Source organism: Phaenicophaeus curvirostris, chromosome 3, assembly GCF_032191515.1.
Source record: "Phaenicophaeus curvirostris isolate KB17595 chromosome 3, BPBGC_Pcur_1.0, whole genome shotgun sequence".
Taxonomy (NCBI): domain Eukaryota; kingdom Metazoa; phylum Chordata; class Aves; order Cuculiformes; family Cuculidae; genus Phaenicophaeus; species Phaenicophaeus curvirostris.
In genome coordinates, this window is record NC_091394.1 from 93,632,133 (window position 1) to 93,651,715 (window position 19,583).

General features: G+C 41.5%; 1 protein-coding gene across 1 annotated transcript in view; it reads right to left on the minus strand.

The window, feature by feature from the left end:
* Positions 1–19,583, minus strand: part of COL22A1 (collagen type XXII alpha 1 chain) — a 234,289-nt gene that overhangs the window by 134,022 nt on the left and 80,684 nt on the right. The window contains exons 5-6 of the mRNA XM_069854706.1: positions 11,975–12,086; positions 2,157–2,280 (exon numbers count right to left, since the gene is read on the minus strand). Of these exons, the coding sequence (XP_069710807.1) occupies positions 2,157–2,280; positions 11,975–12,086 (236 nt within the window). The remainder of the gene's footprint in view (positions 1–2,156; positions 2,281–11,974; positions 12,087–19,583) is intronic.

Genomic DNA, 19,583 nt, shown 5'->3' on the forward strand with positions numbered 1-19,583 from the left:
AGAATAACCAGGTTGGAAGAGACCCACCGGATCATCACATCCAACCATTCCTATCAAACACTAAACCATGCCCCTCAGAACCTCGTCCACCTGTGCCTTAAACAGCTCCAGGGAAGGAGACTCAACCACCTCCCTGGGCAGCCTGTGGTAACACATCAGAGACATCTATCCAAAGGCAGATAGAAAAAGCTGAGCCTGTTTCGTATCCTTCTGTGTTATTCATTCCTCCACTGCTTTCCTGCAGTTTCTGTGCTCTTTAGTAACTATCCTAACATATCCTAACATATCCTAAGCCATCCCATGGGGCAAGGACACATGCCTCATGGCCTGGTATGAAATCAGTCTGCTGAGCTGTAGTGCTGCTCACACTTTCATATGTTTCGAACAGAAAACTGAAACATACACTAATGATTATGCCTTAGGCTAAGAGGAGACCTAGGACTGTGTATTACACAATGTGGACACAGACAGAACATGCCACTTAAAGTTGGTGATGAAGACTCATTCCTGGCCTGATCCAGTTAATTAGACAATGCCTAGGGATATAGGAAAGTTAGAAGGGTTTAAGGACAGATGGTATCAAATGTCTTTCTTTCTGACAAAAATAATGAAATGTAACACACAAGAAATGAGGATTTAAATGACCATTCTCAAGCAAACCATTTACAAGTTAGAGTAGAAAAAAAGTCCTTTTTAATTCTGTATTAAATCATATCACTCCACCCGATCACTGCAGAATCAAAATCCCATCACTGCTTCCCACTATCTTTCTCCCTCTACCTGTATCTGCCTTTCTTCCCCCACAAGCCACTCCTAACAGCATCTCCCTACACGCCCTCACTGTGTTGCAATCTATGGAGCAGGCAAAAATAGGATTTTGAAGACATTATACTTTTAGTTAATTTATATTTTCTTTTACCAAAGCCAGGCAGTTACAAGCAAGCAGCAGGGAATGGAGCAAAGTGCAGAGCCAGAGGAACAAATGGTGCATCCACAAGCTGCAGAGCTGGAGGGAGTTTGGCCACATCAGTACCAAGCCACATCTGACGTAAGCAGCCCAGGGCAGGCTGACTCCAGTTCTGATCCAATATCTCCATGCAGCTGGGCACCGTGCTGGCTAGAAATGCTGTCTTGGATCAGTATTAGCTCAGAAGTATCTGCAGTCTGTAAGCTATGCAGGTCTGCAATATAGCGGCTACACTGCTACTGACTTTGCATGAAACAAAGCTCACAAGACACTAAGGCACTTCTGGCACCACAGTTTAAGGCAGTTTTGAAAATATTACTGAGAAATTTGAGTGCTTTTTTCTCTCCATACCTAAGCAGTTCAAGTTTTCAGCTATCTCCAAGAAATGCTGAGTCATATTCATATTCGCACTCTATGGGAATTAGGAGTACATGTTAGCACAGTAAATCACATTTCATTTAACATTTCATGCTGACAGCCCAGTTTAGAGTCATGGGTATTGCCATCAGCATCATGTTTGTACGGAACACAAAAAAATACAGCCCAGCAAGCCATTCCCTCCTCGAGCACACTTGAACCCCAAAACTATAGCACGCTACTAAGAACAAGCTATATAGGAAAAGACAGCACTTCACTTGACTCTTATGGTATTTTCCTGCTGTGAACCTGAGAGTACTTGACAAAAATTACTAGCGTAGACTCTGCAGCAGGCAGGACTTGGGTTGTGGAGCAGTAACAGGTGCTACTTCCATGTCCTAAGTAGGAAATCCATAATGTCTTCGCGTTGTATCTAGAAGACTATGTAAAAACTTGATATAGCTCACTGGTCTATAGTACATCTCTGTGCCAGTCTCTTCCCAAACAGGTAAAATATTTTCCCTGAACAGAACTACCTGAACAATACAACCAAAAACCCAGAAGTGGTTTCAAGAGAAAAGATGGTATATTTTCTTCTCTCTTTCCAACTAACACAACTATTTGCATGCTAACAATAATCAAGGTCTATCCAAACCTTCCTCCAGAGTTTGAATTAAAGGTAAAGGATTTTAAGCAAAATGAACTGAAAGACAGGCAAAGGGATTTCTACTAGTCCACAAGGGAAAAGGAGTGGAAGGTTAAGGCAAGAAAGCTGGTTCATGCCATAAAAGAGAAACAAGGATGTTACTGCTAGCTTCAAAGGGCCTTGTACCTGTGGTATGCCGTACTTGTCAATAATCTGCCAAATATACCAGTCTTCTTTCCTTGAAGACTTCCGAAATTTGAAGGTAGTTACAAAGGCATATTCATCAGGGAGGCCTTCTGGAAATACATCCCTGGAATGAGAAGGGAAAACAAAGCAAAATGTTAGGCTCAGCAGGGAAAAACAGGACTTCTAAAACTCTTTGCATGTCCCAGCAATGCTTCCCAGAAGTATCACAGAATTCCTACAAAATCTGCTGTTGCTGGGAGCCTGTAGAAATATAGACATGAGCTTGTGCCCTCCAGGTAGTTCTGTCCTTAAGAAGCCTGTTTTCATTCCAATGGTGAAGCTCTCAAATTAAATAAGAAACAGTAAAAATCTGCAGTCTTGTATCCGTCATGTCAAAACAGTTGTTCTTCACTTGATGCCTCAGTTCAAGCATTCTGTTCTTCTCCAGATGCACTGGAGACCTATGACATCAGAAAATGGTCAGGTACACCTGAAATCCTGTTCCTATTGTTCCAAGTTATAGCAACAAATATTGTAATATTTGGCCTAAAACAGGCACTACACCTCATGCCTGTCCACAAAGATGTACCTTGGCTGATAGCCTGGGAGAAGAGAAGAACCTTCTCGAATCAAACGTTGCAAACACATTAGGCAGAAATTCACTCAGTGTGACACCATGATCCATGAGTAAATTTGAATTAACCAAACCTAGCACAGTTTGTCTCATCCCCAACATAAATAACATACCATATCATAAGCATGGAGGGCTGAACAAAAGGGATAACTAACCCAGTATCATTTTGGTTTTGTCAGTAGCCATTACTGGATGCCTAAGAAAGAGAACAAACAGAACAAACACCCCCTACCTCCAGCTCTTTGGGATCCAGGGGTCAAATTCTGACACAGCTTCAATTTCTATATGAGTAACTTCTTATGGATTTATCTTGTACTGATTTCTTCAGTCTTCCCGTGAACTCAGGTAAACGTAAAAGGAATCACACAGCTCTGCTACAAAATGTATAATGAGCGTCTTCTTGCTTGCTTAGGATGTAGCCCAGTTCTTATAAGGCACAACACAATGAACCTCTTCTATTTCAATTTTTATGCCATTCATGATTTTGCAAGCTTTGCTTATAATGCCTTTAAGCCATCTCTTTTCCCAGCTGAAGAGTCTCAGTTAACTTTGTTGTTCCACATGCCCAAGCCAGCATGTTCCTCTGGTCATTCCTAAACAGACCCTTCCCAAATATCACATTTCTGCTTCCAGACAGCAGAGCAGGCAGGCATAAGCACTCATTAGAAAACAAAACACAACAGCAGCAGTTAAGAAGAGCAAAACAATGAAGACAGGTTCTCTTAAGGAATACTTCACATAGTCCATCACTATGCAGAAACTGACAGTCAAAGGCACACAAAACTAAAGGCTTTCAATGGCGTTTAAAGCAAAAAATCCTGAAAATTTCCAAAATACTTTACTCTGCATTCACAGCAAAGGCTGAAAGTCAGTCTCCTAATGCCAAAACATTCAGTCATCTTTCATCCCTCGTTTGAATTTCCTGTGTTTTTAGCCAAGAAAAACATTCAGAACACTCTGGATCCATTCACTACTCTGGCTTTTGCTGTATACAATGCCCAGGCAGGCTATGCACCATCTTCCCAGTGGGAAGACCTAACGCAAGAGAAAACTGAGCCAGGGTCCCACTAGCTCCTTTACAAATTCCTTCCTATAGGAAGAAGCAGCCTACACACAAGGCTGTCTGTCTCACTTCTTGGTACTAGCTATTCACAAACTAGCCCTCACCCCAGCACCTGTCTCCCATGGCTCACAAAATAGCCAGACACTTCCTCCCTTCATGACAAAACAAGTGTGTGTCTTGTCACTTTTGTGACAGAGTTGCCATGGAGAATACAACTGGCACGACTGGGGCACTGAAAGCCACCAAGAAAGTCTACAGGATGTTTGGCAAGAGAGAGTCAGGTCAGTCACATCAGCCTTCCCAGCAGGGCACCCTGCCAGGTTTCCTTCACCGTTGACATGCTTTAGTGCAAACATCCTGTCAGAGGGCTTTGTACACTCAGTATGTCCAAGTTTGTCAGAGAAGATGCACGTTTCAGCTTTTAACATATAAAAATAAACTTCAATAAACTTCAGTAAGCTGGAAATGTTGATAATCTAAAAGGTGTTGCTTACTGCTCCATCCTCTTGAACAAAATCCATGAACATGTCTACATGAGTGCTGCAAGTAGGGGCATTTCTCTGTGTCTCATTTCCCCAAACTCTGTAATTTCTGCATACATACCCAATGCGTTTACTTTCATAGATTCCTCACCGTCTATCTTCACCATCACAACTGGGTTTAATGAGTTTCCTCATTACTTGTCCTTTAAGATTCTGATTCATGTTTTGGGCACGGACAGCCCTATTGAAATACTCTTCTAGCTAAAACCTGCCAGCAACTACAGCCTCCTACTGAATGAAAAGCTATCAAACAAATTGTTCTTCATTTAATACACTGGTGGCAGAAAGTAGTAGAGTTACAACTCTGGGGTGCTTTGCTATCTTCCTGATCCATAGTACATTCATTATTGTCATATCAACAGCAGCAGAACACATGATTTCAGTGCTGCCTTTCCCTAATGGCTTTTCAACTCTGCACATATACAGGTGTGCTTGACTCCAAGTATGAATTAAATGCAGTGGCTGTAACTATGGCATCACTGCTTTGCTCAGCAGGGAGGTACAGGAGCATCTGGTTGTAATTAATCCCCCAAGATACAATGTTGAGCCTTCGGCCTGACAATTAACAACCAAGTCCAGAAGATCCAACTTCTGGATAGCTCTGAGCTGGGAACAGGAATATCACCTTGCAAGTTTAAATTCAAAAAGTGTTTTTAGATGTTTAATGCCCACAGAAATAACTGGGAGTTAGGTACCTAAATATCCTTGTGAATCTGGCCACCCTTCGTCACACAGAGGCTGAAAAATGGCCCATCAGATTGATTTAAACTGATAGAAATCCATAATGACCTATTATCTGTCATCCTCAACTGATTTTTAAAGATGCCGAAGAACTGGCTGCAAGTTCTTGACATAGTTTGTGCCAAAAGCAAATCTAGAGACAGTCACATTGCTCTGAAGATATGATAAAAAGTGTTTCTGAAGTCCTTGGTCCCTACATCCTTTACAGAGATGCATTACTGCATAAATAAAAAAAAACTCTGTTTATGAGTTTTCATTTACTTCCTCACTGAAAACTGATCTCCATCTAGAAGTTCAGCTTTACTTAAGAATCCAAGGGCACTGATTGCTGTCCCAAGAAATGTTTTATTTCCTTCTTTCACCCAAGGCTGAATTAAACTGATGATCCATATTATGGAGCTTTGCTGGATGCCTGGTACCTACAGGGAGCACCCTGCCAGCTCCTTGTTCTATAATTCTGACAGGCAGATAGATTGCAGAAGAGGCCCTTATAAAACTCCAAGACAAGAGAATCCCCTGGTGCTACACGTTAGTCTAAGAGCTAATTAACCCAGTTACAAAGTCAGGTGATTCACAACATCTACAAAGAAAAAATTATAATAACCAGGTATTCTTTTAGCTATTAACCATTTTCACTATACATCCTCCTTCTTACATGCTTTTGTTTGGCATAAAAGCATACATCTGTGACAGTCAGCATGAGATCCTGTAACTATAAAAATAATATTCCGGAGAAAAATAAAATTATCAGTTCTCATTTCAGACACTGAATGTAAGAGCAATTAATAGAGTGCCTGCATTTCATGAAGAAGAGCATAATTAATGTGTTTGGGGAATCTGACTGCTTTTACAACAACTAAAACCTACTAAAATGAGATACAATTCACTGTGCTGTTTTTGGGTGGGATGGAATCAATTTGCTTCACAGTAGCTGGTATGAGGCTATGTTTTGGATTTGTGCTAAAAACAGTGTGGATAACACAGGGTTGTTTTAGTTATTGCTGAGCAGTGCTTACATGAAGTCAAGGCCTTTTTCTGTTTCTCACACTACCCCACCAGTGAATAGGCTGCAGGTGCACAAGAATTTTGGAGGGGACACATCTGGGACAGTTGACCAAAGGAATATTCCATACCATATGATGGAACTAGGTGATCTTTAAAGGTCTTTGGACTAGGTGATCTTTAAAGGTCTCTTCCAGCCCAGACCATTCTATGATTCTATGTCATACTCAGCATATAAAGCTGCGGGAAACAGAAGGAAGATGAGGAAGATGGGGACATTCAGAGTTGTGGCATTCGTCTTCCCAAGTAACCGTCAGGTGTGATGGAGCCATGCTTTCCTGGAGATAGCTAAACACCTGTGACTGATGGAAAGTAGTGAAAGAACTCCCTGTTTTGCTTTGCCTGTGTGCATGGCTTCTGTTTTATTTATTAAACTGTCTTTATCTCAGTCCCTGATACTCAGTATTACTCTTCTAATTCTCTGCCTCATCCCACCAGTGGAGGAAAAAGTGAGTTGGCTGTGTAGGGCTTAGTTGCCAGCTAGCATTAAAACATTGTTCTCACTGAGGTCTATGAAACAAGGCTGGAGAAAGCCAGCTCATTTCATATTCCTTACATTACCACAGGCTCTTAGAATGAAGAGCGTGGAGAAGGGGAAGTAAGAAGGAAAATAAAAGGCTATAGAAAGATTGTCACAATGTAGAATCAACCCCACCTATATGACCTTGGTAGATGTTTTTACAGCCTCTACTTCAGAAATTTCAGTGATGGAATAGATATAACCTCTCTAGGTAATTTCTTTCTATGTTTCACTATTCTAAGTGTTGCAAAAAGCATCTATCCTAAATCTCACTTACTGCAGTTTCATCTTCCTGAAACAATTTCTTTTTCTACAAGGAAAAAAATCCTCCTATTGGACGCAGAAGGAACAACAGTGACAGGGGATGAGGAAAAGGCTGAGGTACTTAATGCCTTCTTTGCCTCAGTCTTTAGTTGTAAAGAAAGTCGTTCCATCTGTGTACAAACCCAGGAGCTAGAGGAGCATAATGAGGCTCCCATGATCCAAGAGGAGGTGGTCAGAGCCTTGCTGGCCCGACTAGACACCCACAAGTCGATGGGCCCGGACGGGATTCATCCAAGGGTATTGAAGGAGCTGGCAGATGTGCTGGCCAAACCCCTTTCCATCATCTTCCAACAGTCCTGGAAGACTGGGGAAGTCCCACTGGACTGGAGGCTGGCTGATGTTGTGCCCATCTACAAGAAGGGCCGCAGGGAGGACCCAGGAAACTACAGGCCTGTCAGTCTGACCTCAGTGCCAGGGAAAGTCATGGAACAGGTGATCTTGAGTGCTATCATGAAGCACATGCAAGAGAACCGGGTGATCAAGCCCAGTACACACGGGTTCATGAGAGTCAAGTCTTGCCAAACTAACCTGATCGCCTTCTATGACAGTGACCCCCTCACTGGATGAGGGAAAGGCTGTGGATGTAGTCTTTTTGGACCTCAGTAAAGCCTTTGACACAGTTTCTCACAGCATTCTGCTTGGGAAACTGTCAGCCTCTGGCCTGGACAGGCGCACACTCTCCTGGGTGGAAAACTGGTTGGATGGCCGGGCCCAGAGAGTGGTGGGAAATGGTGTGAAATCCAGCTGGAGGCTAGTCACAAGTGATGTCCCTCAGGGCTCAGAGCTGTGTCCAGCCCTGTTCAATGTCTTTATCACTGACCTGGATGAAGGCATTGAGTGCACCCTTAGCAAGTTTGCGGATGACACTAAGTTGGGTGGAAGTGTTGATCTACTGGAGGGTAGGGAGGCTCTGCAAAGGGATCTGGACAGGCTGGACTGCTGGGCAGAGTCCAATGGCATGAGGTTTAACAAGGCCAAATGCCGGGTCCTGCACTTGGGGCACAACAACCCTACGCAGTGCTACAGACTAGGAGAACTCTGTCTAGAAAGCTGCCTGGAGGAGAAGGACCTGGGGGTGTTGGTTGACAGCCGACTGAACATGAGCCAGCAGTGTGCCCAGGTGGCCAAGAAGGCTAATGGCATCTTGGTTTGTATCAGAAACGGCGTGACCAGCAGGGCCAGGGAGGTTATTCTCCCTCTGTACTTGGCACAGGTGGGTCCGCACCTTGAATCCTGTGTTCAGTTCTGGGCCCCTCACCACAAGAAGGATGTTGAGGCTCTGGAGCGAGTCCAGAGAAGAGCAATGAAGCTGGTGAAGGGGCTGGAGAACAAGTCTTACAAAGACCGGCTGAGGGAGCTCGGGTTATTTAGCCTGGAGAAGAGGAGGCTGAGGGGAGACCTTATTGCTCTCAACTACTACTTGAAAGGAGAAAAAAATTTTTCACAGAAAGGGTCATTGGGCACTGGAACAGGCTGCTCAGGTAGGTAGTTGAGTCACCATCCCTGGAGGTATTTACAAGACAGGTGTGTGAGGTGCTGAGGGGCGTGGTTTAGAGGTTGATTGGAATGTTTGGACAAGATGATCTTGTGGGTCTTTTCCAACTTACTGATTCTGTGATTCTATGCAATATATTTTTGAAATGAAGTAAGGAACATGGAGGCATTCAGTGGGTTTCATGTTTAGTGTAGGAGGATTTGGCAGATTTGGGTAGTATTTTCTTCTCTTTGGAGCAGAACAAATTATAAGATGAGGGCAAGAGCTCATGGAGAAACCTAGGGCAGGTAACTGAAGTAAAAGTTGATGTCAGGAGCCAGAGTCTTCAGACAAACATCCCAAGATATACATGCCCCCAAACACTAAAACTCAGAATCTGGGGGAAATGACAGTGTAGCAATTTAAACAGCAAACAGAAACTAGGCCAAGAATCAGGAAGTTCTGTGGGGTGGCAGGTGGGATAAGTACCAAGCCAGGCTGGAACCAGATCAGACAAAAGGAAACTGCAAGGTGGACATGGCAGGAAGAAGGCTCTGGAGTCAGAAATAGGAGAAATAGATGGAGGACAGAACAGAATAATGAGCCAAAAGCTTGGCATTAGCCAAAACAACAGTAATGAGAAACAAGCCTGAGGATTCAAAACCAGAAATCTGGGGCACAGTTTTGGCCAGAAGATCTATGGAAAAGCCATGAGCAAACAGTAGGATAGCCCCTGTTAACCTTAGGAGTGGGGAGACACCTCAGACAGGTTTAGGGAGTAACTCTTAAACAGCTAAAGAGACCCGTGAGTCCTTCAGTGACCACGTTCCTAGCTGTAGTGTTTGCTTGCTCACAGAACCATCACATGCCTCAACACAAATGGTAAGGAAGCTCATAGCTGTAGGCCCCAGACTGGAAGATAAATAGGAACATTTCCCAGATAGCTAAGCTGGAGCTTTGTAAAAGTACTAGTTTTAATATAAAACGATACAAATCCTTTAAGCAGATAATAAAGTGAATTACATATATTACTCAGTTCATGATTTTGTATCTAATTAAGTGATGCTGCTATCAGTTTCTAAACATTGCTTGAGGTTATGTACAAGACAGGACAGATGTCTTTGTTTGTTTATTATTGCAGGTGTCAATTTCTTGCAGCTTTACAAGATCTTATTTTCTGTGTGCAATGACCCTATATATACCATCTCAAAATCCTGACACCAAAAGGTAAAATGAACCAAATATGCAGACACCTCCCATGGTGATTTATCCATTTGGGTTCATTCCCAGACCACAGGAGTATGGCAGTTAAAATAAAAAAGACTGAAAATATAATAGTTCTTCTTCAATTCCATTTTTAAGTTAATCAATCAAAAGGAAGCTTAGTCATTTCAGTCTACCATTTAAGGCTGTTTTACTTCTAATTTTCCTGGGCAATAAAATATTCTACTTATTTAAAAAATTAAACAAACCAACAACAGATAAATGAGTGCAATCTGAGCAGACAGAAAGTCATTATAGCTATTTCTGGAAAAACAACAACAGAAACAACAACAAAGTACTAATGTCTGCCAGGGGAGGTTTAGGCTGGACATTAGGAAAAAAATTGTCACAGAAAGGGTCATTGGGCACTGGAACAGGCTGACCAGGGAGGTGGTTGAGTCACCTTCCCTGGAGGTGTTTAAGGCACACGTGGACAAGGTGCTAAGGGGCATGGTTTAGTGTTTTATAGGAATGGTTGGATTCGATGATCCGGTGGGTCTCTTCCAACCTGGTTATTCTATGATTAACTCTTACTTTGAAAAAGGAAAGCAAATGGACAGCTCTCTGTAATTTGTGCTATCCAATGGTTAATTATGATCATTATTGAAAGTGTGACTTTTTTCCACACTGTTTTTGATATCATTAACAGGTAGCCACTGGCTTTCAGTCTACTGCTTTCCTTGGCACCAGAGGCCCTTCTCTAAACTCTGATTCACCAGACGTTCTTACAGACAGTGATCACTTCAGCGGCTAACCACTTTTTAATTTTACCTGACCTGCAGTTCTTGAATTTCTCACCATTTGACTTCTCCCGTAGTTACTTATACCTTCATTCTGTCCATTCCTACCCACTGAATTATAGACATAGCATCCAGCAGTGGTGCCTGATACAGAGATAGTCAGCTCATCCTTAACAGTTCCTGCTTATACACCCATGGAGTGCACTGGTCCTATTTGTCATAGTATCACCCAGAGCTCAGATTCAGTAGAACATTATTCCCAGAATTTCTGAAGCATAAACTGGACTTCTTCACTTCAAGGAATTCTTTCTGTGTCATCTTGGTGGTAACACTCTTCTAGTGATAAAGTGCAGTACCACGAGGTGTTACAAGACAGAGCAAGCAGACATTCTACCAGAGGCTACTATGAGCCAAACAAAATAGGTTTATTTCCCCACTACGTACACAGTAGTTACATATGCTACTTCTGAAAACCAAGGTGTCTTTAGTTTGCTGGCCTTCTGCTAGATCATGAACTTACTTACCCTGAGAATTTATGGACTATAGAACAAACGGTTTTCCTTTCCGTATATGATATTTGTACTTTTTTTTTTTTAAAAAAAGACTGGGTTTTTACAGGGGAGAAGGGTAAATTAATCCAGGTTGGCTACAGAATAAGAAAAAATACTGTGAAGTCAAGCTGATGTAAGTCACAGGACAATCTCAGAGGTACAGTGATCTGAGTAAAAGAGCCGAAACAGAATAAAAAATAACAGAAATAACAGCCCTCATCCATAAGAAGAAGGAGAATTACTATCAGTTTTTTAAGCTTACGCTCAAACTAGCACAGGGAAATTTACTGCTAGAATGCTAATGATGACAATTCAGTCTATGGCTCACGGTTACTCAGTGAAATTATGCACTCACTTTTTTGAAGGCTAATGCTAATAGGACTCAAATAACAATAACAATCTGAAGAGAAATCGTTCTGATAGACTACGACACAAGTGGCAGCCTCAGGTCATAAAAGCTTCCAAGGACTGAACCTACATTAACACAGAATTATAAATTGCTCACTTTTTTAGGAGGCCAGAACCCAGCTAACTGAAAAAACATCTACCAGAAACTCGTCTCTTGTGATTAGCAAACATGTATCTCAATGGGATTGCTACCAAATATTCTTTTTAGAAGCTATCTATTATGCCTTAAGTTCTTTTGTGGATTTCTTCATACTGCTCTTCATGACAATTAAGATACACTGAAACCAGGTATAACTCTACCAGGATGGAGCCTGTAGTTGGCACGGAGGAATCTACACTCATTGAAGAGATTCTGTTCCAGTAGAACTGAAACAGCCTATCAAAGCAGCAATATACATGTAATTACTAGATAACTACTACAAAGTTTATCTAGAGAAATCAAATAATATAAAGCAGAGGTATGGATGAAAATAAAGTGAAAAACTAGGGTACTCACTCAGTTTTCTGAACAACAGGGAAGCTTCCAAGTCGTACATAAGCACTCTGAATTCCACTTTCTTTCATCCCAAAAATCTGTCTCACGTTGAATGAATCCATCAAGTCAAATCCTGTACATAATGGAAGTGTACATTTGAGATATTGAATAGGCAGTGGGAAATGTCTTCAACTGTATTTAGGTTGTTATCTTAGAGAAAAATCAGAAGAAAATTCTGAAATTATCTAACCTGCTTAATCCAAAACCTCAAAACCAAGCATTCAGACTGTAACAAGTCCTGAGAAGATTAGAATAGAGTTCTCAAGAAATCAATAGTTATTGTTTACCTTGTTGCATCACCTCAAAAATTCTGTATCATTCATTAATCCCTCTGTAGAAAAATGCAGAGGGGCAGATGGAAACACATATTCATGGAAGCATAGAATGGTTTGGATTGGAAAGGATCTTCAAAGATCATCAGGTCCAAACCCCATACCATGGCAAGGGATGTGTTCCATTTGATCAAGTTGTTCATAGCCTCATTCAACTTGGTCTTGAACACTTCCAGTGAAGAGGTGACCACAGCTTCCCTGGGCAACCTGTTACAGCGTTCCGTCACCCTCACTGTAAAAATTTCTTCCAAATATCCAATCTAAATCTACTCCCTTATAGTTTCAAACTGTTGCCATTTGTCCTGTCACTACAGGCATTGTTAAAAAGGTGTTCCTTCCTTCTGATCATTTTTGTGGCCTTCCTCTGAATTTGCACCAATAGGTCCATGCCCTTATGATTCTATGATTTTATTGAAAACTGCTAGTCCAAGACATTTGACTACATACACTCCTCATATGATTTGAGTACAACTTTGTCTTAGTCCAGTCAATTCACCATTGTCTCACAACAACCCCACATAATACTGCCAGCTTGAGGATGAATGACTGGAAAGTCACCTGATAGAAAAGGATCTGGGGATGCTGGTCAACAGCCAGCTGAATATGAGTCATCAGCATTGTGCCCTGGTGGCCAGGAGGAATAGTGTGTCAGGAATAGCGTGGCCAGCAGGACCAAGGAAGTGATCATCACCCTGAACTCAATGATAGTGAAGCTGCACTTTGATTACTGTGTTCAGTTTTGGGCCCCCAACTACATGAAAGACATTAAGCTGCTGGCACATTTGCAAAGAATAGCAGCTAAGATGGTTAAGGGTCTGGAGCACAAGTCTTATGAGGTTCAGCTAAAGGAACTGTGCTTGTTTTATTCTGGAGAAAAGGAGGCTCGGGGAAGACCTTATCAGTCTCTACAAGAACCTGAAAACAGTTTTTATCTCAGTGAGTGTTGGTCTCTTTCTCCAGGTGATGCGTGATAGTACAAGAGGAAATGGCCTCAAGCACCAGGGAAGGTTTAGATTGGATATTAGGAAAAATTCTTCTCCAAAGAGTTGTCAGGCATTGGGACAAACTGCCCAGGGAAGTGGTTGAGTTACCATCCCTGGAGGTATTTAAGACATATGAATGTAGCGCTTAGGGATATGGTTTAGTGGTGGCCTGGCAGTATAAGGTTTACGGTTGGACTTGATGATCTTAAAGGTGTTTTCCAACCTTATTTTTTCTATTATTCTGTAATTCTATGAGCTGTTAAACTTGACTGCAGGCATTTGTGCAAATCTCCTGACTTTGTTCTTACAAGGCTTATTAGCTTAATCATAAACCACATGCATAGATCTATACAGCTCCAGTGTCAATATGGACCTAGCCACAACAGACCCATGATACAAAGTCCAGCACTAAAACCTGCCAAGGACAGTGCAGGTACAACTGTGCCATGCTCCTGAATGGATTCAGTTCCTGGAGATGCAGTACTGTCTGGATGTAATCGTCCTGCTTTTAGGTCCAAACTGGCTCCCCAAGAAGCACATCCAAACTAAAAGCCACTCTCAAAACCAAACACATTGTGGAGTTACAGGCAAAGACACTGCAAAGGGCAGATTGTGAGCAACTGAGCAGAGAACCTGTGTTTTCCTTTTATTTGGGCTATTCCAACCTCTTCACCCTCTCACACATGCCTCTCTATTCCTCTCTTGTGACATCTCATCTGGAGTATTGTGTCCAGTTCTGGAATCCTCAACATAAGAAGGATTTGGAAATGTTGGAATGACTTCAGAGGAGGGCTACAAGGATTATCCAAGGGCTGGAGCATCTCCCATACGAGGACAGGCTGAGAGAGTTGGGGTTGTTCAGCCTGGAGAAGAGAAGGCTCCGAGGAGACCTTATTGCAACCTTTCAGTATCTGAAGGGGGCTACAAGAAAGCTGGGGAGGAACTGTTTACAAAGACTTGCAGTGATAGGACTAGGGGCAATGGGTATAAACTGGAAAGGGGCTGATTTAGGCTAGATATAAGGAAGAATTTCTTCACCAACAGAGTGGTGAGGCACTGGAACAGGTTGCCCAGGGAAGCTGTGGCTGCCCTTCCCTTGAGGTGTTCAGGGCCAGGCTGGATGGGGCCCTGAGCAGACTGGTCTAGTGGGACATGTCCCTGCCCATGGCAAGGGGGTTGGAACTAGATGATCTTTAAGGTCCCTTCCAATCCAAACTGTTCTATTATTCTACGATTCTATGAATTACATGTATTAACTCCTGTGTGTGTAATTCCAGCATACAAATCTGGTGATATTATAGTAGCTTATTTTGATAAATTGATTTTAAACCATGGCAATTCCTTTAACTTTTTTTTCAGTTAGTGAGCTCCTAAAACTTGTATAGCATAGATAAACATGTTTGTGTGGTGAACTTAGATGTTAAGATCCTTGGGTTTCTTAGTTGTCCTCATGAACTTTTCACAACTTGCAGGCTGAAAGACACTGCAAGGCTTGAAAACAGCTGCCAGGGGATAAGTCACCCACTTAATGACATTATTTTTCATATTTATAGGAATAAAAAGGTGCAAAAAAACTGCGTGGGCAACTTCCAAGGCAAATCAAATGTGACAGCAGGCAAGAAATAAAACACAAATCTTCCATGGAGCTTTTTCTGAAGAAATGGCTTTTTTTTATGAAGAAATATAATCTTAATTGTTTGCAAAGACATAAATGGTTGCCTGGTGCCAAGTTGAGGCCTTTTGAATCACAGTAACTTTCCTGGCTGTCAACAGCTTTTCCCTCCTGTCCACTCAATTTTCAGCTCTTACTAGACATTCATGGGGGTAAATAAGGCAGTTAAGGTGCTCCAGGGCCTCATGGCTCCACCTCATATCACCTCTGCAGCAACTCTAGTGATACATACTGTAATAAGCCATGACTGTAGCTATAAATTGTAGCAAATAGACCCTACCAGAACACTAGTGCTCCCTTCTGGAGCTTCTATCACATAAAAACCAGTATGCCCTGTTCATTTAAGCCCTCCCATAGCTCATCTCATTATGACCTACATATCCCTCACCAAAAAACAGAATTGTAAGGAAGGCAGTTGAGTGTTGCTGGTAAGAAAAGACCATGCTAACTGGCAAGGAATATTGTTAACCATTCACAGCAGCTGAGCTGCAGATGCTGAAGGCTGAAACAGAGCCCAAGTGACATTGTAATGTCAGCCACCAGAGTTCTCAAGCTGTGCAATATTTCTCATCTCATGGAACTCTTAAGGCTCCATTGCCGAAAATACAAAAGTCAAAGATATAGTGGCAAGAACTTCTTGCTAAGTTTTCCCATCATTAGCTCACATACAGACCTAGCCTCATCTTTCTTTGACAAATGAAACTCATGTTCACATTATGAGCAACTGTGAAGGTGTGCATGCTGGCATGCCTTTCCAATAGAAACAATTTAAGAGTCAGATTTAATCAACCTCTTCTTTTTACCCCCTGGGATTTCCTAACAAAATGTAGTTAAGAGAGCCTAAATAACACCATGAAAAACACACAAGGTTGTTAAAACTATTTTGCAAGCAGAACTTGCATTAATGAAAATTAATCATGCTCATGACTTAGATTCTCTCATTTGCATTCAGGACTGAATAAAGCATGCAGGTAAATATTAATAGGATTTTTCTTATTCAGGATATGGATCATCAAGTTGCAAATTTCTTGATATACTTTTTGATAAAAAGCGGATGAGAGTTGTACTTTGAAAAATGCCATGTAAAACCATGGAAAAATTAAGTCCTAGATGTGTCTGAATCCACACTCAAAACAACCAAATGGTTTTTAATCACATTATGAATTTTTTTCACTATCAAATTCACATATTGCCTCCACTTTCCCTAGAGAGTGCTATGAAACAAAACAGTTCATGTTTACAGAGCACTGCACATGTGTTTCATCTGGCTAAATGTCAGCTCTCTAGACAGGCAAAAAACATAGACTCTTACGGAGTTCGACACAAGTCAAATACAGGCACTTCTAGGAAAAGATTAATCTCATATTAAAACAGATTCCAAAAGCAAATGTTTCTCTCCATTGACACAGAGACAGCTTAGAATCCTCAGATTGCATGCTAAATCTCACCTAGCAAAGGTCTACAGCTGGTGAGATAGCCTCCACTCTTAGATACTCCATTGCCAGCCAAAGCCCATGGAGGTAACGGACAATTTGGTTACTGAAGGATTTCAATAACACTACAGAAAATATGGCTTCAGGCCATACACTAAGCAACAAAGAACTGTGCTGAGGATGAGATGCAACTTACCTAATTTTAACGGCCTAAAAAGGGAGACGTCTGATGTATCTAGGTTGCTTTAGTCCCTTATGTGGGTCAGCAGAGAAATGTAGGACTTTCTAGGAAGATGACTCATGGCATCTGTCTCAGACCTGCTTACAAACAGGCTTAGTCACTGTTTGGCAGTGCCTACCTCCTTCCATTCAGCAGAAAGGAAGCCCATATAGACAATAACTTTCAGACTGCTGAAGTTGGGAGAGATATTCTACTCATAGGGAATGCTATCCATTTTGTGCAGTGAATGCAGCAGAAGCAAAGAGGAAAATATGTTAACTAATCGAAAACATGTTAACTAATCATGCATAACACGTTTGTTTTGTCTTATTTACCACCAGGATTGAATAAAATTTTCAGATTTTTAAATTCAGGCCAGCAATATCTTACGTTTGCCATCCTGACCATTTATTCTAAGAGTCTGCTTAAACAGATACCATTCTGTTTTGAACTAGAAGAAACAGGAAAACCCAAAATATTGTCAATGTTCCTGTAAAAAAAAAAACAAAAAAACAGGTGATGTTTTAATAATTTCTCCAGTGTTTGGAGAGGAGTGTATTCCTGGCACTGTCTGGGTGCTAACAGTGCAGTGGAAATGGCTCACTTAGATTTTCTTCAAACATCTGACTTGCTGTTTAGTCAATTGTACAGCATTTCTAGGGTAGAGTGACAGCAGAAATATGTCCATTATTTTTCCACCACCAAGGAAGGACCACATTTTCAGTGTCATAGGGAAAAGGAGATCTTATGCACAGCTTCCCAATCATCTCCACAAGTGAAACAGGAAAGAATATAAGTTAGGAAGGACAAAGCCACTGTTTCCCAGCCATAGTATCATGCTCGAGCACAGGATGAAAGGATGGGGCTTCCCTGTTCTCAGTTGCTTTGATTTAAAAGGTTGGGGTTTGTGTACCAGTGCAGGTGTGGTTTCCCAGTTTACTTATAAACTATTTAATCAGTAATGCCATAAACATGGCAATTAATAAGATGAATAATGCTCTTTGATCATAAATGTCCTACTTCATCATAACTTCTAAAACAATATGGGGTCACTAAAAGCCTCCAACATGATTACATCTCCTGAAAAGCAGCACACCCTAATCCATTAACATTAAAATTAAAATAGTGACCTGAAAGAGAAGCTCAGATTCCTAACAGCATACTTGGCTTGAAAAGCAATTTCTTATGCACTGCTCTGCTGATCAAATCAGCCAAATGTCTCTTGATTTGGAAGTAATAACCCCCTTACAGGAAGCAGCCCATTTTTCCAGCATCAGAAAACACACTCAGATTTTCTGTTATAGGGTAAAACTTGGCACTGGACAGTTTTTACACCATCTGACTGTAATATTACACCAGATTCTCTTTTACAGGAAAGATGTCCACGCTGTACCCAACCACACCATGAAGTGTGGGCAAAGGATGATCAAACAGCTTTGTACTTGTCCAATGGTCCTATGACATTTGTTTGAAGATAATTATTTCAAGACTAGACTAGAAGAGTCATGGTTGGTTGCCCTGACTATGAGTTGGATTTCTGCCTGGCTGCATTACAGATCCGATATGGACATCATTGTGGGAGCTGTTGAGTATATTGAGAGATTTTCCTGTCCTGTGTTCAGGGGCAAAAACCCCACCAAATTAAAATAGCACCCAAACCCAGAAAAACTAGTGCAACAAAAGGAAATGTAATATCCAGAAAACACAGCAGTGTGCATATTTAGAAGATGTTCTCAAAGTAGGATGCAGCCATTAACTTCTTTAGCCTGAAGAAACCTTCTGAAAAAAAGTGTTCTGCTTTGCATTCCCAAGAAACTGAAGGTAACACTCGCAGGGAGAACACCTATCAATAATTGTGAAAGTTTCTGGTGAGACAAGGACCCGGAAGGGAATGTGGAAAGCAGGTAAGAGAGGAATCAGGAAAGGCACTGGACAACAGAGCCTCAGGTGACGTGGCCAGAATACATTTGTTATGGAGGATTTCCAGCCACGAGCACTAATATCATAAAATCATAGAATCACAGAATCACCAGGTGTGAAAAGACCTCTTGGATCATTGAATCCAACCATTCCTATCTGCCACTAAACCATGTCCCTGAGCACCTTGTCTACCCATCTTCTAAATACCTCCAGGGATGGTTACTCAACCAACTCCCTGGCCAGTCTGTTTATATATAAAACAAAGCAGCTTCTGCAGGAAATGCTTCACTCTCTGGTCTTGCTTAAACTCTCACAGCTGAATTATCAGCCTTGTCAACATATTGATGGAGTATCACCAATAGCCAAGGTCAGGTAGGTTGTCATCAGTTACTCTTTCTCTGAGGCTTCTGAAAATAGCAATCTGTATTGCCTGTAATAAAACAGCATATGCTACTTTTACTAGAGGGAGGTCAATGGCAATAAACTTTATGGTAGACTAGAGGAGTGTATAAATTCCTAGGAAGAACAGAATCACTCGAGAGTCTTTCAGCAAATACCAGATCTTATCATTTTTCTTGCCTAACATTCCTGCAGTCTTGAAAGTTAAGGTTTTATGGATTGCCTGTGCTCACGAGGAAGAGCCTGCATGCTCACTAGATCCTGAGCATTCCATCCCGTTCCTCCAATATGCTCCACAAGGCTATTACTGCTATAAAGACCCCATATTCTTATTACCTGTCTTAGTCACTTTCTGTGCTAATACATACTTTAAAAATAATAGGAAAAAAATGTTATGTACCATATTCTAAAGCTAAATAGTGCATTTAACAAGCTATGAATGGCAATGACTTATTTGAAGTCAGAGTGTAGACAAGGGGTATTTTTCTTCTAAACTTTTGCCATTTTTAGCTTCCATAGGGCTCTAGGCTGAAACCCACTTTTTCTGGGCAGCCAAGAGGTGTCTGAGGTCAGGGATAGCATAGAAATAAGTTTCCAAACTCCAAAGGGGA